This window comes from Castanea sativa, chromosome 10 (assembly GCF_040712315.1).
Source record: "Castanea sativa cultivar Marrone di Chiusa Pesio chromosome 10, ASM4071231v1".
NCBI classification, from domain to species: Eukaryota; Viridiplantae; Streptophyta; class Magnoliopsida; order Fagales; family Fagaceae; genus Castanea; species Castanea sativa.
The window spans coordinates 9,170,262-9,185,713 of record NC_134022.1 but is presented as its reverse complement, the minus strand read 5'-3'; the positions used below and the strand labels follow the sequence as shown (position 1 = coordinate 9,185,713).

The window sequence follows — 15,452 nt, the reverse complement described above, 5'->3', positions numbered from 1 at the left end:
GAATTGTCAGTCCTGTAGGTTCGTCCAGATGGTGTCGAATCCTTGTCACTATCCCTACGGACGTAGAACAAAGGTTCTCCTAGGGTGGTCATTGGTGTGGTGCCTGCCACAATGTCTCCGATGCTAAAGTTAATATATAGAAGCCGTTTCAGAGAAATAAGAAAGCTCTAAATATTGAAAAAATATGGCTAAGAGTATTTTTAGGATCAATATTCTCTACCTTGTTTTCCTCTGATCGGTGTGTATATATAGGTTTATAGTTTCTAGCCATTGGGGCCTTAATTGTGGCTTTAGTGCTCTTTACGTAACGCCCCAGGGCTCATTAACGCGAGCTTTAATGTTCCTCCAATGGTCTGATAGTTAATTGGTAATTGTCCGAAGCATTGACTCCCTTTATTAATGATTTGCTTACCTTCGTTCGTGTTGCTCCAAGGTAGACAAATGTATTTAATGAGGTCATCCAGGAAAGGAGAGTTCGTCGGTCCCATCAGCTGCCCCTAGGTTTTGTGGTCGTTGTGGCGTGTCATGACAACCATTAGAAGATGAAAGGTTTTTTGCCTAAACATGTCTCTTGGGGTACCATTCCACATTTAATGCGTAGTGGCAGCGCCATGTGCATCGTGGCCACGTGGCGTGTTTTGTCCGGTGGAGTTAATGCCCCACTTATGTGACTCTTGGGTTTCTCGCTGAATTTTAGTTTTTTGTGCCTTGTTTTTTAAACTTCCTCTCTTTCTTCTTCCCCTTTCACTTGTTTCAACTCTTTCTTAATCATTGCTCTGTGCTTCTTCTTCTCCAATCCACCTTGCGATTTTCTTCGAACTTTGGCATTCTGTGGTTGCTTCCTTTTGAAGTATGTCTCTCTTTCCCTTTTTTCTTTTGGTTTTTATGGTGTAGGTAAATTGTGTTGGCTTCTGATTTCGCCTCTTTTTTTTTTTTTTTTTTAGGATTATCCTCCCTCTCCTTTTTTTTTTTTTTTGGGTTTCCATGGTTAGTAGCTCTGAGGTTGGATAGTTTGCCCCTCAATTTCATTCCTTTTTGCGCGTTTGGGGGGGTCCTTAGGTGTTTTCCCGTACCTTGAAAATTTGTTCTCTGAAGGTAGTAGTTTAGGCATTGATTGGTTCGAGGGTTTAGTGAGGGGTGATGTCTGAGGTGAGATCCAGTGAGCTCGAGACAGGGTTGTTGTTTAGTGACGATCCTGTGGGGACGGAAGGGGATACCGCTACCTTCGTCCCTCTGGTGGTTAAGGCTTTCTCTGACCTTGGAGAGGAGTGTAGCCTAGATGTTGAGACTTTCTCCAGGTTCAGCAATAGGTTCCAATTTTCCGAGAGGGTTAGGGTTTGTCTTCCTCAAAAAGAGGAATGAGATTGACATTTTTCGCCCGGGAAGGTGTGCTTCTACGAGGCTGCCTTCATGAGCGGGCTTAGATTCCCTGTCCATCCCTTCATCATGGAGCTTTTAAACTACTTTAAAATTGCTCCTGGGCAACTTATGTTGAACTCTTGGAGGATTGTGGTCAGTTATATGGAGATATGGCTGGCCGCCACTAAGGGAGATATGATCAGGGTCAACAAGCTCACTTACTTGTATCGTCTAAAGGAATCCAAGGAGTATAGGTACTACGAGCTAGTGCCTTCGGTCAGGGAAGCTAGAATCGTCAAGGACCTGCCCTCATTGCTCTGCTACTGGAAGTCCTAGTTCTTTTTTTTTTTTTGTCTCTGGGGATGAGTGGGAGACCCCCACTAGTGAAGTTTGGGGTGACATCCCTAGGCTGCTCCGTCAGTGGGGAACCCCGGGTGCGTCTTTTCTACGCTAGTCCTTCGTCAATATTATTTATTTCCTCTCTCTTTTTCTTCTAGTGTGCATCTCGTTATTATTAACTCTCTCTTGTTTGTTGTCTTGGGGACAATTAAGAGACGGCCAAAACTTAAAAGCTGATACAAGCAGCGTGTTAAAGCAGCCATCGAGTATGCGTGGACGATTGAAGACTTTGATGATCTTGTCGACCCTTGGAATTTAGCCTTCCACTGCCTTGGTCCAGAGCCCTCCGCTTTTATCCTGCAAACTATTGAAATTGAGAGAAAAAGAGTAAGTATTTGTTGGATTAGTCATTGCTACTCTTTTCCTTTCCCCTCCCCTTTTTTTTACAAGTATTTTGTGGCAAGGATGACGACCAAATTGAATTAGGGGATGTACACGAAGATGAGGGGCAAGAAGAACGAGCCTTTATCCAGTCTCGGGAAAAGGGTAGTGCGCGTCGTGGAGAAGGGAGTCCCCGTCACTCCAGCTACCCCTAACACGAAATGACGAGGACAGCTTCCCCAGCTACCTTAGTGGAGGAGATCACTCCCATCCAGAAGAAGCAGCGTGTGGCCGAGAAGGAGAAAGAGAACGCAGACTCTCGCTCGTCCAGCGTTTGGGACGACACTGCCCTTGCGCTGGTGAGGGCTAAGGATGTCTTCTCTACTGAGGAGATGAGTGCCTTCTCTGGCACTCCTACTAACGAGGTCATGGGCCAACACGTCCGTAAGCTTGTTCAAGTAACGTACTTGTGTAGTTTCATCCTTATTGTATTTTTTTTACATAGCTTTGAAAGTTGGATCTTCTTTTTAAGTGCTGGGGGAGAGTCTTCACCTTGCCTCGGAGTTCCTTACCCACGAGGCCAAGCTCTCGTCTATTGTGTCCAGGGTGGAGGCTTTGGAGGTGAAGAATTCAAAGTTGAAGAAGGATCTTATCTCCGTTATGGACGAGGCCAACACCATCAATGAGAAGACCAAGACTTTGGGAGATGACCTCAGAGCAAAGAGGCAGCTCACCCTGGAGAAAGATGAGCAACTTCAGGCTGCAAAGGAGAAGCTGAAGACTATTGCTGCCAAGGCCGTCAAGGCCTTCCAGCAAACTGAGGAGTACAACACTATACTCTTCAACTAGTACTCCAAGGGCTTCAACTCCTTTGTCGGTACCTGGTCAAACACCCTTTTAGAGTAGACTTGGAGAATCTGGACATGGAGGTGGTTAACCAAGAAATGACAGCGGATGAAGCCTTCCAATCTAATGCTCCTACTGAAGATGCTCTTGGTGATGCTTCTCTGCCTCCTTAAGATGGTGATGACACAACCACTACTTGAACCTGCCTTAAGTTTGTCTCCTTTTTTTTTTTTTGGGGTGCCCAGTGTATTTTGAGCTTTTTGATTCTATTTTCAAAACAACATTTTAATTTTAATTTGAGAACAATGTTTTTGCCCAGTGTTTATGGGCCTTATAATATTGAAACAATGCTGGTTGCCTGTTGTTTTTGGGCCTTCAATTACATTAGAAATTTTGTTCTTACTCGCTTCCATTCCTTTATTACATGATACTTGGTGACTGCATGTGGTCTCTGTCTGCTTCATCTTTCTGCGTTAGTAATTTACATTGTTTTACTTAGTTAAAATTCCCATTAATGGAGTCTTGATCCGTCCGTAATTTACACCCGTCGAGGCGGGCTTTTTCTATTTAGCAATTTTTTTTTATTGATACCAATTCAGGGGATTTCATCAGTAAATTACATCCATGGATGCAGAATCTTGTTTCTTATCCATTTTTTGCAACTTACACCCATTAAAGGGATTTCGCTAATCTTTGGTTTTGTCAGTAATTTACATTCGTTGAGGCGAAATTTTGATACTTGGACAATTTTTGGTGACTTACACTCATTGAAGGGATCTTGTCACTTTTATGTTCATCTATAACTTACATCCGTTAAGGAGGAATCTTGTTATTTAGATAATTTTTGGTGACTTACACCCATTGAAGGGATGTTGTCGCTTCTATGTTCGTCTATAACTTACATTCATCATGACAGAATCTTGTTACTGAGACAATTTTTGGTGATTTACACCCATTGAAGGGATCTTGTCACTTGTAGATTCATCTGTAACTTACACCCGTCAAAGCGGAATCTTGTTACTTAGACAATTTTTGGTGACTTACACTCATTGAAGATATTTTGTCACTTGTAGATTCGTCTGTAATTTACATCCATCAAGGCGGAATCTTGTTACTTAGACAATTTTTGGTAACTTACACCCATTGAAGGGATCTTGTCACTTGTAGATTCGTCTGTAACTTACATCTGCCAAGGCAGAATCTTGTTACTTAGACAATTCTTGGTGACTTACACCCATTGAAGGGATCTTGTCACTTGTAGATTCGTTTGTAACTTACATCCGTCAAGGCGGAATCTTGTTACTTAGACAATTTTTACACACATTATACTGGTTGAATAATTCTTTCATTACTTGCGCACAGATACAATTGTCTTATTACATTTACTGATGAATAATTCTTATATTGCTTTAAATGCTCAATATTCCATGGTCGTGGTAATCTCTTCCCGTTTAGCGTTTCTAGGTGATAGCTACCTTGCCTAGAGTAATGAATGACTCTGTAAGGTCTTTCCCAGGTTGGGCCAAGCTTCCCTTGGGTAGGGTCCTTAGTCGTAGGTGTGACCATGCGTAGGACGAGATCTCCTATGTTTAGTCGTTTGAGCTTCACCCTTCTATTATAATATTCAGACATCTTCTGTTGATACTTCGCCATCTTGCGAGATACTTCATCTCTAGACTCGTCTAAGCAGTCTAGGTTGATTCTAAGTTGATCGTCATTGCTACCTTCGTGGAAAGCTTCTCAGGCTGGTGATTCCTACCTCGACTGAGATTACTGCTTCGGTGCCGTATGTGAGATTAAAAGGGGTCTCTCCTATTGGGGTCCTCGTTGTAGTCCTGTACGCCCACAAAACGTTAGGGAGCTCTTCCATCCATGTGCCCTTTGCTTCGTTTAGCTGAGTCTTGATGATCTTGAGTAAGGTTCTATTCATCATTTCTGTTTGGCCGTTGGCTTGGGGATGACCAGGGGATGAGAATTGGTTCTTGATTCTCAGGCCTGACCAAAATTCCCTGAAACCTTGACTACCAAATTTTCGCCCGTTGTTTGATATGATCGTCTTTGGGATCTCGAATCGACAAACTATGTTCTTCCATACAAAGTTTCAGATCTTCGCCTTTGTTATGTTTGATAGTGCCTCTGCTTTGACCCATTTTATGAAATAATCAATGGCAACCAGTAAAAACTTTACCTGCATTTTACCTTGGGGTAATGGGCCAATGATGTCAAGTCCCCATTGAGCAAACGGCCACGGGGAGGATATTGTTGCCAGTTCTTCAGATGGGATGAGTTGGACATTTTCAAACCTCTAGCATTTGTCGCATTTCTTGACAAACTCCTTTCCATCTTGCTACAAGGTAGGCCAAAAGTAACCCGTTCGGATAATTTTATTGACAAAGGGTCTCGGGCCTGCATGGTCTCCATAGATTCCTTCGTGGATCTCTTCTAGAATGTACCTTGCTTCCTCTTCATTGACACACTTCAAGTAGGGCATGGAGAAGCCCCTTTTGTATAAGGAGCCATTTAGGATCGTGAATCAAACTGCCCTATTCCTCACTTTCTTGGCCTCTTTGACGTCTTGTGGAAGCCACCCGTCCTGAAGGAAGGACAGGATCAGGGTTGTCCAGCTATTCCCACTCTAGATTGTGAAGTTAGGGACCTCTTCGATGTTGGGAAATTTCTGGACATCAATCTTCAACTCTGTATCTATTGGCTCTGCTTCTAACGATGATTGCTTCACCAGCTTATTTGCCCCCATATTTTGACTTATGGGGATCTGTGTGAACTCTACTTGATCGAACTCTTGTGCTAGAAGTTTCGTCAACTTCAGGTACTTTTGCATCCTTTCCTCTTTCGCTTCGAACTCCCCCTTTATCTGACCCACGACGAGCTTGGAATCACTCTAGAGGAGTAAATTTTTGATTCCTAGCGCCTTCCCGACCCTTAAACCCGTCAGTACTCCCTTGTATTTAGCTTTGTTGTTGGTGGCCAGGAATGCTAACTGAATTCCATACTTGAGCGTCTCTCCTTCAGCAGTAATGATAATGACCCCTACTTTGCCTCTCTTTTGGACTGATGAACCTTCAGTCTGAATTGTCCATCTTTCCACCTGTTTCGTATTCTCCTCCTCATCGGGGACTATAAATTCAGCGATGAAGTCTGCCAGTGTCTGTGCCTTAATAGTTGTCCTGGGGTGGTATTCTATGTCAAACTGGCTGAGCTCTTTAGCCCACTGGATCATTCTTTCCGCAGCCTCGGGCTTGTTCATTGTCTTCTTTATAGGTTGGTCTGTCATCACCAAGATAGGATTTACCTGGAAATAAGGGCGCAGCTTGCGTGAAGCGACGATCAGTGCGAATGCAATCTTCTCTATCTGTAGGTATTTGGCTTCTGCTCCCTGGAAGGCCTAGCTGACATAGTAGACCGGGAGTTATTTTCTGTCCTTTTCTCGAATCAAGACAACACTCACAGCTATAGCTGACACTCTTAGGTATAAATATAGGTTCTCTCCCTCCTTCGATAGACTCAAGAGGGGTGGATTGCTCAAGTACTGCTTGAGTTCCTGGAAGGCTTTCTCACACTCGTCCGTCCAGACAAAGACCTGCTTTAATGTTTTAAAAAAGGGCAGGCATTCGCTCGTCGCTTTCGAGATGAACCTGTTGAGTGCTATTATCCTTCCTGTGAGCTTTTGGACTTCCTTCACGGTCTTGGGTGATGCCATCTCCAATATAGCTCGTACCTTCTCTAGGTTTGCCTCTATTCCCCTCTGGGACACCATGAATCCCAAGAACTTCCCTAACGCCACCCCAAAAGCGCACTTGCTGGGGTTTAACTACATTTGATATTGTCTGAGAGTCTCAAATGTCTCTTGGAGGTCATTGAGATGAGTGGAATCTTCTTTACTCTTGACGAGCATGTCATCCATGTACACTTCCATGTTCCTCCCAATTTGTTTACTGAACATCTTGTTTACTAACCTTTGGTAGGTTACTCCTGCATTTTTTAGCCCGAAGGGCATCACCTTGTAGCAATAGAGCCCTTGGCTCGTGATGAATGCAGTTTTTTCTTAGTTTCTTCTACCAATTTTATTTGGTTGTACCCTGAGAATGCGTCCATAAAAGTCAAGAGCTTGTGCCCTGTTGTGGAATCCATCATCTGATCTATACTCGGTAGGGGGAAGCTGTCCTTCAGGCAGGTCTTGTTCAAGTCTGTGAAGTCCACGCACATCCTCCACTTTCCATTTGTCTTCTTCACGAGGACGATGTTGGCCAGCCAATCCGGGTAGTAGATCTCACGGATAAAGCCTGCTTGTAGTAGCTTATTTACCTCGTCCATGGTCGCCTGGTTCCGCTCTGGAGCAAACATTCGTCGTCTCTGCTGGACGAGCTTTTTCTCTGGGTCCACATCTAACTTATGTTGGATAATCTCCGAGGATATGCCTAGCATGTCCTCGTGGCTCCAGGCGAAAATGTCTAGGTTCTCCTTGAGGAACTAAACTAGTTTCTTCTTCGTGTCTGGACTCATGGTCGTCCCTACTCTGGTGGTCTTCATTGGCTCCCCGTCTACCAGCTCCACAGTTTCTAGGGCCTCCACCTTCTCCTTTTCTTTTTCCTTGATCATCCACGTATGGTTCTCCTTGGTTGCCAACATTGCTTGGTAGCACTCCCTAGCCAATACTTGATCTCCTTTTACTTCGCCTACATTGTTTTTCGTTGAAAATTTCACCTTTAGGCAATAGGTGGAAGTAGTTGCCTTCCAGCGGTTGAGTGTGGGTCTTCTTATGATCACATTGTATGAAGAGGGATAATCTACCACCAAGAAATCCAAATGACGAGTTAGCTGCCGTGGACAAGATCCTACTGTGACTATTAACGTCACTATGCCTTTGGGATACACCTTGTCCCCACTAAAACTGACGAGGGGGGGGGATTCAAAAGGGTGTAGTCTTTTTGGATCTAGCTTCAACTGTTGAAAAGCGGAGAGGTAGATGATGTCCGCGGAGTTGCCATTATCCACGAGGATTCTCCTAGTGTTGAACCCTTCTATCGTGAGCATTATGACCAAGGGATCGTCATGAGGTTGCTTTACTCCTTTGGTGTCTTCTTTAGAGAAAAACATATCCCTGTCCGTTCGCATCTGTTTCAAGAGGGGTATCCTGTGGACACTATTCACCTACCTCTGATATGACTTCTTGAGGGATTTGAACAACCCTCCTGTGGATGGCCCGCCTGTGATCGTCTTTATCTCCCTGATCACGCTTGGTGGATGTTGGGATGTACGGTCCTCGTCCTTTAGTAAGGTTTTGCAATTGCTTTTGTCCTCATAAATAGACCTACTAGGTTCTCCCTTCTTCATAAACCTTTGCAATTTCCCTTTTCGTATGAGCTTTTCTATCTGCTCCTTTAGGTCTTTGCAATCCTCTATGTAATGACCGTGATCCTTGTGGAAACGGTAATACTTATTCTTATCACACACGTTGGGCGACGAATGTAATGGCCTAGGCCATTCGAGGTAGTATTCATCTTTAATCTGTGCCAAAATTTTATCAATAGGCATAATTAAAAGAGTGAATTTTACCGTCTGAGAAGCTTTTTCGTCTTTCCTTTTACCCCTGTTGTCAGTCTGACGATCTGAGCATTTCCTCTTTGGTCTTCTCTGGTCGTCCTTTTTCCTTCCTTTTTCATTAGTTTTCTCTGCGTCTTTTATCGCGGCTAAAGCGTCTTCGGCGTTCATGTACTTCTGTGCCTTCAAGAGCATCTTTGCCATAATTTTTGGAGGATTCTTTGCGAGTGAGACCATGGACTCCTCGGATTTCAATCTAGCCTTAAAGGTTGTTAGCTGCATCTTGTCATCAGCTTCATCTACCTCTAAAGTTTCTTGAGTGAAACGCTTCATGTACGACCTTAGGGTCTCTTTCTCTCCCTGTTTAATGGTGAGTAAGTGGTTTACTGGCCTCCTCGGGCGCTATCCTCCAACGAAGTAGCGTAGGAAGGAACTGTTCAACTGCTCGAAGTTGTCGATGGACGATGCGGGTAGCTTTGTGAAGCATTCTTTTGCAACTCCTTTGAGAGTAGTGGGGAAAGAGCAGCACAGTATTTCGTCAAGGGGTTGTTGGAGACCTAGTGTCATCTTGAAAGTGTTGAGGCGGTCCAAGGGGTCTTTAAGTCTGTCAAACGGCTCAAGCTGAGGCAGGCGAAACTTTGATGGCACTGGGCATTCCAGAACTACTGCCATAAAGAGGGAATTCGTCGTCCTAACCATTTTGTCCAAGCTTCGATCTGTTTTCCCTTTAATGATGTTCCTTAGCTCGTCCATCTCCTTTTTCATTTCCCGAAGAAGCTCTGAGCTCAGTCTATCTGGAGTGGTTGGCCCTTAACAGTCACTTCGTCTTTGGCTATCCCCCTTGTCTTCCTGATTGATCCTGGAATGGTTGTCTTCCTGTTGGAGTCGCTGCCTCATCTCTTGATTTTGTCTGGTGAGTTCTTCCACACTAGCCGTTAGTGCTTAGATCTGTAGAGCCAGTGCTGTGGGATCTTGGTTGGACTTCATTTGAACTTAAAACATGACTGGAACTATACTTTCGAACCTTAGTGCGAAAATGCAGTTCCCATAGACGGCGCCAAATTGATGATGCGAGAATCGTCAGTCTTGTAGGTTCGTCTAAATGGTGTCGAATCCTCGTCACTGTCCCTACGAACGTAGAATAAAGGTTCTCCTAGGGTGGTCGCTAGTGTGGTGTTTGCCACAACGTCTCCGATGTCAAAGTTAGTATATAGAAGTCTTTTCAGAGAAATAAGAAAGCTCTAAATATCGAAAATATATGGTTAAGAGTATTTTCAGGGTCAATATTTTGTACCTCGTTTTCCTCTGATCGGTGTGTATACATAGGTATATGGTTTCTAGCTGTTGGGGCCTTAATTGTGACTTTAGTGCTCTTTACGTAACGCCCCAGGGCTTATTAACGCGGGTTTCAATGTTCTTCCAACGGTCTGAAAAATAATTGGTAATTGTCTGAAGCATTGACTTCCCTTATTAATGATTTGCTTGCCTTCGTCCGTGTTGCTCCAAGGTAGACGAATGTATTTAATGAGGTCGTCCAGGAAAGGAGAGTTCGTCGGTCCCATCAAATAGAAATTTGGAGTTTGGCCGAGGTCTTTTACAGTGGGGCACCAATAAAATAAAAGTATAGCAACATAGAAATTTTCCGAAATGGGGAATCAATGGTAAATCTTTTTATGGTATATGGCCCTCATCCTCGGTATAAAAAATAAAAAAAAAGTTAACAACTCCATAAATTCAAGCGATGTTACTGCATCGAAGGTGTCAATTATCTTATTAAGAAGTATCGCCAACTCAACCACGAACAACCAGTGTCTCGAGGTCGTTGATGGCTTCATGCCACCTGTGGCATTAGTTGGGGCAATGACCAACCCCTCCCTGCACGATTGTTTTCTCTAAAATTAATTTTGAAAAAAAAAAAATTGGATTGATCATATTATTGGTTATGTTTTATGGATTGTAAAATGCTTAAACTTTAGGGATAAAAAATGTATCTTTTTTTTAATTTCTTTTTCTTTAGGTGTTGTGCATTAAGACTCAAGTTTTTTTTTTGAAAAACAAGATCTCAAGTTAAATTCAACTATCTAATTGTATTGACCAATTCGGCTCAAAATGAGCTATATATTCCAATGACAATTGAATTCAATTAAGGATAAAATTTAACTACAAAATTGATTGTAGTATGAGATTACAACCTTACTTAATGAAATAAATTTTTTAACATATATTAAAAATCTAACCATTGAATTTCATGTTCTTTACTCTCTTAATACACATGTCAAATTTTATGTCAGTCGGATATTATTTACTATATAATATATATGCTTATATTTTATGCATAATTTTAAATTATAAAAATTTGCCATTTAAAAAATTATTGATGACATAACTATTGATCTTTAATTTTTTATAAATTTTGCAAGCATGAAGGTAATAAGAAAAACATGTAATCTAATAATGGATTTGTCAAAATTCACCTCTAATAAAACGATATTCACTAAGGTTATAGTCTTAAGTTACAACCAATTTTGTAGCTAAATTTTATCCTCCAATTAAAACAATATTACCTAATATTTAAGAAAATTAAAACGTTATTCCAATTCAAATAATATTGGCAAAAAATTTAAATTTATTTATTATGTAGTTAATGTGACACTAATTACTACTTCTTTTATAGGAACAATTACTCCTTAAATCTTCATGTCAAATTGTAATCATTTTATTGTAAAATATATAGTATTTTCTTTAATAATAATGGTAGAGGTACAATAATATTTCTAAAATTTCATTTAATTGAATAAGGTTTTTTTTTTTTTAAAGATAAACGTTATATTGGAATCTTGAGGGAGAGGGAGTGGGAGTGACAAAAATTAAAGGATTAAAAGAGAGGATATTTTAGACATTTTATAACAATATTGACGTAGACGCATGGCTTAGCTTCTTTGACGAAGAAAAGCCAGCTGTCACTTTTTTTTTTTAAAAGACACCTTCGATGGCCAGGAACATTGTAGCCTGTTACCTAGTCGCTTCATGCTTCCTTCGTCGCTTAAACGAGGTGAATACTGTATAGTATTACAGTCGGAAAGTACATTACGGTCTGCTTAGATATAGTTAAAAATTAAAAATTGAAAACTGAAAATACTGTAACAAAATAATTTTTAAATATGTGAATAGTATTGCGGGACTCATTTTTAATAAAAAGTGGCTAAAAAGTGCGCGTACAGTATATGAATAGTGCGCACAGTACGTGCATAGTGTGCGCATAGTGCGTTTAGTACGCGCACAGTGCGTTATTCCCTGAAAGTCTAAAACGGGCAAAGAAAAAAAAAAAGAAGGAAAGCGCTGAACGTGGACGCGTTCAGCGTAATCCAAACCCACCCTACATGACCGTTTGGATCAAGTCCACCATTTAGTGTTTTGCGATTCAGTCTTTTTTTTTTAAGATTCTACTAACATATACCTAAGACACATAATAGTATACTATTTTTTAAAAAAATTTTATCAGAAATTAAAAAAAATTTGACAGTTTTTTTAATTCCCGATAAAATTTTTTCAAAAACGGATTTGTTAATGTATGTCCTAAAGGCATACATTAATCGGACCTTTTTTTTTTTTTGAACCAGCGTCTAGTGCACTGATCATGGAACATGAACAATGCACAAGGCATATGAACAATATTTTTTAGTGTAAATAGTAACATGAAATTATTTATTTTTTTAGTGCAACAGTTTTTCATCTCTTTAAGAAGAAAGAAGTCAACATTCAAAAACGGTGGCTTTGAAGTTGGAGAGAAACTTAAAGGGCTGGGATTATTCGGACAGTAAATAATAAAACAATTTGTTATTTGTCTCTTCTTTCTTTCTTTTTTTTCTTTTTTTTTTCTTCTTCTTGGAGTGTGTAGTTTCTCTGTCCCATACACACTAAATTATGGAGAAATCTCATAGAGTTAATCCCAAAATATTGATAAAAATTTTTGAACTTAAAGATATCATGAGACCATAGATACTTGAGATTATTTTATTACTATCAATAATTATTTGCCAATTATCTGGAGAGAGATAATAAATATTGAATATCAATTCAGATTCTAAGTATACTTAAAAAAAACATAAATGCCAACAATTAGAATCTTTAACTCCTGTGAGTTTAAACTCTAGAAAAAAAAATATAACTCTTTATTTTTTTTTTTTTAAATTTATAAAAGTAGTATGATAGCACTACGTGTGCTTAGAATTTTGCTTTTCAAAGTATTTGAGTATTAGTTGAACTTCGAATCTCTTTCTCCATTTATTGTTATTGTAAGAAAAAAAAATCGATTTCTTTAAAATGAAATTCCTTTTATAAGAATAGTAATTCTTAGTAACAATATTCATCCCCTTATATCTTGTTGATCTTCATAGTTGAATTAAAAAGAAAAAAGAAAAAACTAAAACTATGTCTCTTCACTCTGTTTATATGCATTTGTAGGAGCAAGTGATTTGAGTACATTTTTGGGCTTTGGGCCCTGTCCGAGAATGATTAAAGATCTGAGGATGATTAAAGATCCATATCCATATAGATAGAAAGTCTGAGGAGAAAATGGGAACCGGCCCGTGGATCGAGGTTCTGAAGGAGCAAAGGCACGAAATACTTTAGGTAATCAACCATACCATAAAGTAGAGCTCCAAGGAAGGCAACAGAGCCATGTAAGCAACGAAAATAAGAAATATCTAGGAAGGTAACTACTACTTCTACGTTTAATGCACTGTATCAACTGAATTGGCCGCATTTATGAAGAAATGACACTTGAACAGCATTTCACAGCTCACAGCCCTTCTTACCACCTCTAGAAGGGTCTTAATGAGACAAGCATTCAAAAGGTTTCTTGGAAATTGTACAGATGAAGGGCTGAGATGAAATGGAGGGGACTATATAAGGAAAGATTACCCACAAAAATGGGGGACCTGAGAAAAAAAAGAGAGAGAAAAAGGAGAATACATAATCTCATCATAAAAAAAATATTCTTGATCATTGTATGAACAACCCCTTCTCGGACTAGTCCGAGGAAAGTTTTCATGTTAAATTTGTGTCTCCTACTCTTACAATAATAACCTTAAACCAATCAATCTTAAGTCTGAATTTGCTTAGCTTTGTAGTTTATTTATTAAACCCACTTTCTTACAAAATTATTATGTAGGATTTGTTGTACTGGGTTACACTGTTTTAAGTAGGCTTAGGCCACAATTTGAGTCCTTACAGCATATTTTAAGACATTTTTTATATATAATAAAATATAACATTTTTAAGTAATCACAAGTAATAATAGTTTAAATATAAATGATGTGTCCTAATTTTATTATTTTGAATGTTTCACCTTCTTTTTAACATTTTTTTATACAATATTATATCTATTTTTTTTTAATGTGTGGGATTGTGGGTGGGAGTAAAATTTGATGCACAATTTACATTAATATTCTTAATTTATCATCACATTCAATTACCTAATAAAATTATTATTTTTTGAAAAATTGATAATAAAAAGTTATAATTTGTGAATGAAATACAAATTACAAAATTATTTCATTTAGTTAAAATGGGACGCTTATGTTCAGTGGCCAATTTTACTGAATAAGTTGCAATGCGGTTCCTTAGTCAAAAATTTTATGACTCAATTGTGATATTAAAAAAAAAAAAAAACTGTGCGGTCGAGGAAGTTGCCTTGCCTAGTTGGGAGTTGATACAAAACTAGTTTGGACGACCGAGGAGGAAGAGCACAAATCAAAGCACTTTCCATTTTTATCCAAAGAGAATCTGTGCCTCTCTCTCCGTTGCAACTTGCAAGCCAAGTAGAACAGAATAGAAGATGCACAGGTCGTCAAGCACTTCTCGAGTCTCCTCAGAGTTGTTCTCATCGCAATCGCAAACTTATTCTTCTTCTTCTTCTTCCTCAGACAATGATCAACAAGATGAACAAGAACTACTACTACCCACATACGACCCCCTCTCCCACGTTGCCAAGAAACAACTCTCTCGTCTCAGATCCGCCCAGTCCGCCGTCCACCTCATCCCTCTCGTTCTTCTTCTCTGCGCTATCATCCTCTGGTTCTTCTCCACCCCTGGTATATATATTCATTCCTCACTCACCCTTCTGCTTTACTTCTCCATAGCTTATCCTTATTCTTTTTCTACATAAGCTTTGATTGGCTGCTGGGTGATGAGTTTTGAGTATGTAATGATATTGATCAGCTTTGTTTTTTTTTATTATTTTATGCTAGCAACGTTTCTTCCTGTTTTATTAGTCTTGTTACAGTGGACCAATTACTTGGTATTATTATCCTATCAGATTTTGTTATTGTTGTTGTTTTTGATGGAGCTCTAGTTTACATGACACCTCTTTTTCATGTATAACTATAAACAAATTGCCATGGGTGAAGTATTATTTTTATTGTTCTCAGGTTAACTCCACCATGTACGTGCTAAACTTTTGTCCCTTCATTTTGAAATCAGTATATTGGATATTGTTGCGTCGTCAATAATTTAAATAGATATCAAAATGGTGATAATCAATGTTTGTTTAAGTGTTGATTATTAAAGGAATTTCATCTGAAAACTATAGATCCTAATCCGTGCAGAACTTTACAAAATCGTATTATAGTTGAAGTCATCCCTGTCCTTACTCTCCAAATTGCACATGGTGATGTAGAATTAAAGGGTTAGAATTATGAAAAATTTAAGCTTTCTCTTATCTATATTTTTATACTACAGTTGCTAAGTGATTCATTAAATTTGATTTTATTGTTGGCAGAGTTGAGGTCTTGAAGATTGACAACAATGCCATGGTGAGGTCAACTTCCTCCCATACTTGGAGTTTGACTTCGACTACTCAACTAAACAAGTTTTACATGACAAGTCCACAATATTACCTGACAAGAATACTAAGGTCATTCATAGATGTAAAAGTGCCATGTTTGCCACTTTATATAAACAAAAAG

The 15,452-nt window shown here is 39.5% G+C and overlaps 3 protein-coding genes across 3 annotated transcripts; all 3 read right to left on the bottom strand.

The window, feature by feature from the left end:
• Positions 1–5,560: 5,560 nt before the first annotated feature.
• On the bottom strand, positions 5,561–7,368 carry LOC142611990 (uncharacterized). Its single transcript, XM_075784129.1, has 5 exons — positions 7,022–7,368; positions 6,900–6,915; positions 6,579–6,770; positions 5,882–6,319; positions 5,561–5,797 (listed from the first exon to the last, which is right to left on the bottom strand). Exons 1-5 carry the CDS (start codon positions 7,366–7,368, stop codon positions 5,561–5,563), a joined length of 1,230 nt encoding a protein of 409 aa, XP_075640244.1.
• A 45-nt stretch (positions 7,369–7,413) lies between these two features.
• LOC142611989 (uncharacterized) lies at positions 7,414–8,058 on the bottom strand. The gene has a single exon (XM_075784128.1). It carries the CDS (start codon positions 8,056–8,058, stop codon positions 7,414–7,416), a length of 645 nt encoding a protein of 214 aa, XP_075640243.1.
• Positions 8,059–8,094: 36 nt separating this feature from the next.
• LOC142611988 (uncharacterized) lies at positions 8,095–8,817 on the bottom strand. The gene has a single exon (XM_075784127.1). The coding sequence runs from the start codon at positions 8,815–8,817 to the stop codon at positions 8,095–8,097; it is 723 nt and encodes a 240-aa protein (XP_075640242.1).
• Between the last annotated feature and the right edge of the window lie 6,635 nt (positions 8,818–15,452).

What these genes read in the sequence shown, in the direction of transcription:
- LOC142611989 (XM_075784128.1), bottom strand. Translation starts at nt 8,058, where the DNA reads ATGCGAACGGACAGGGATATGTTTTTCTCTAAAGAAGACACCAAAGGA.
- LOC142611990 (XM_075784129.1), bottom strand. Translation starts at nt 7,368, where the DNA reads ATGCTAGGCATATCCTCGGAGATTATCCAACATAAGTTAGATGTGGAC. An exon ending in AGGATAATAGCACTCAACAG is followed by an intron (nt 6,320 to 6,578) that starts GTTCATCTCGAA and finishes TAGGCCTTCCAG; the next exon opens with GGAGCAGAAGCCAAATACCT. An exon ending in ACAAAGCTAAATACAAGGGA is followed by an intron (nt 5,798 to 5,881) that starts GTACTGACGGGT and finishes GTCGTGGGTCAG; the next exon opens with ATAAAGGGGGAGTTCGAAGC.
- LOC142611988 (XM_075784127.1), bottom strand. Translation starts at nt 8,817, where the DNA reads ATGAAGCGTTTCACTCAAGAAACTTTAGAGGTAGATGAAGCTGATGAC.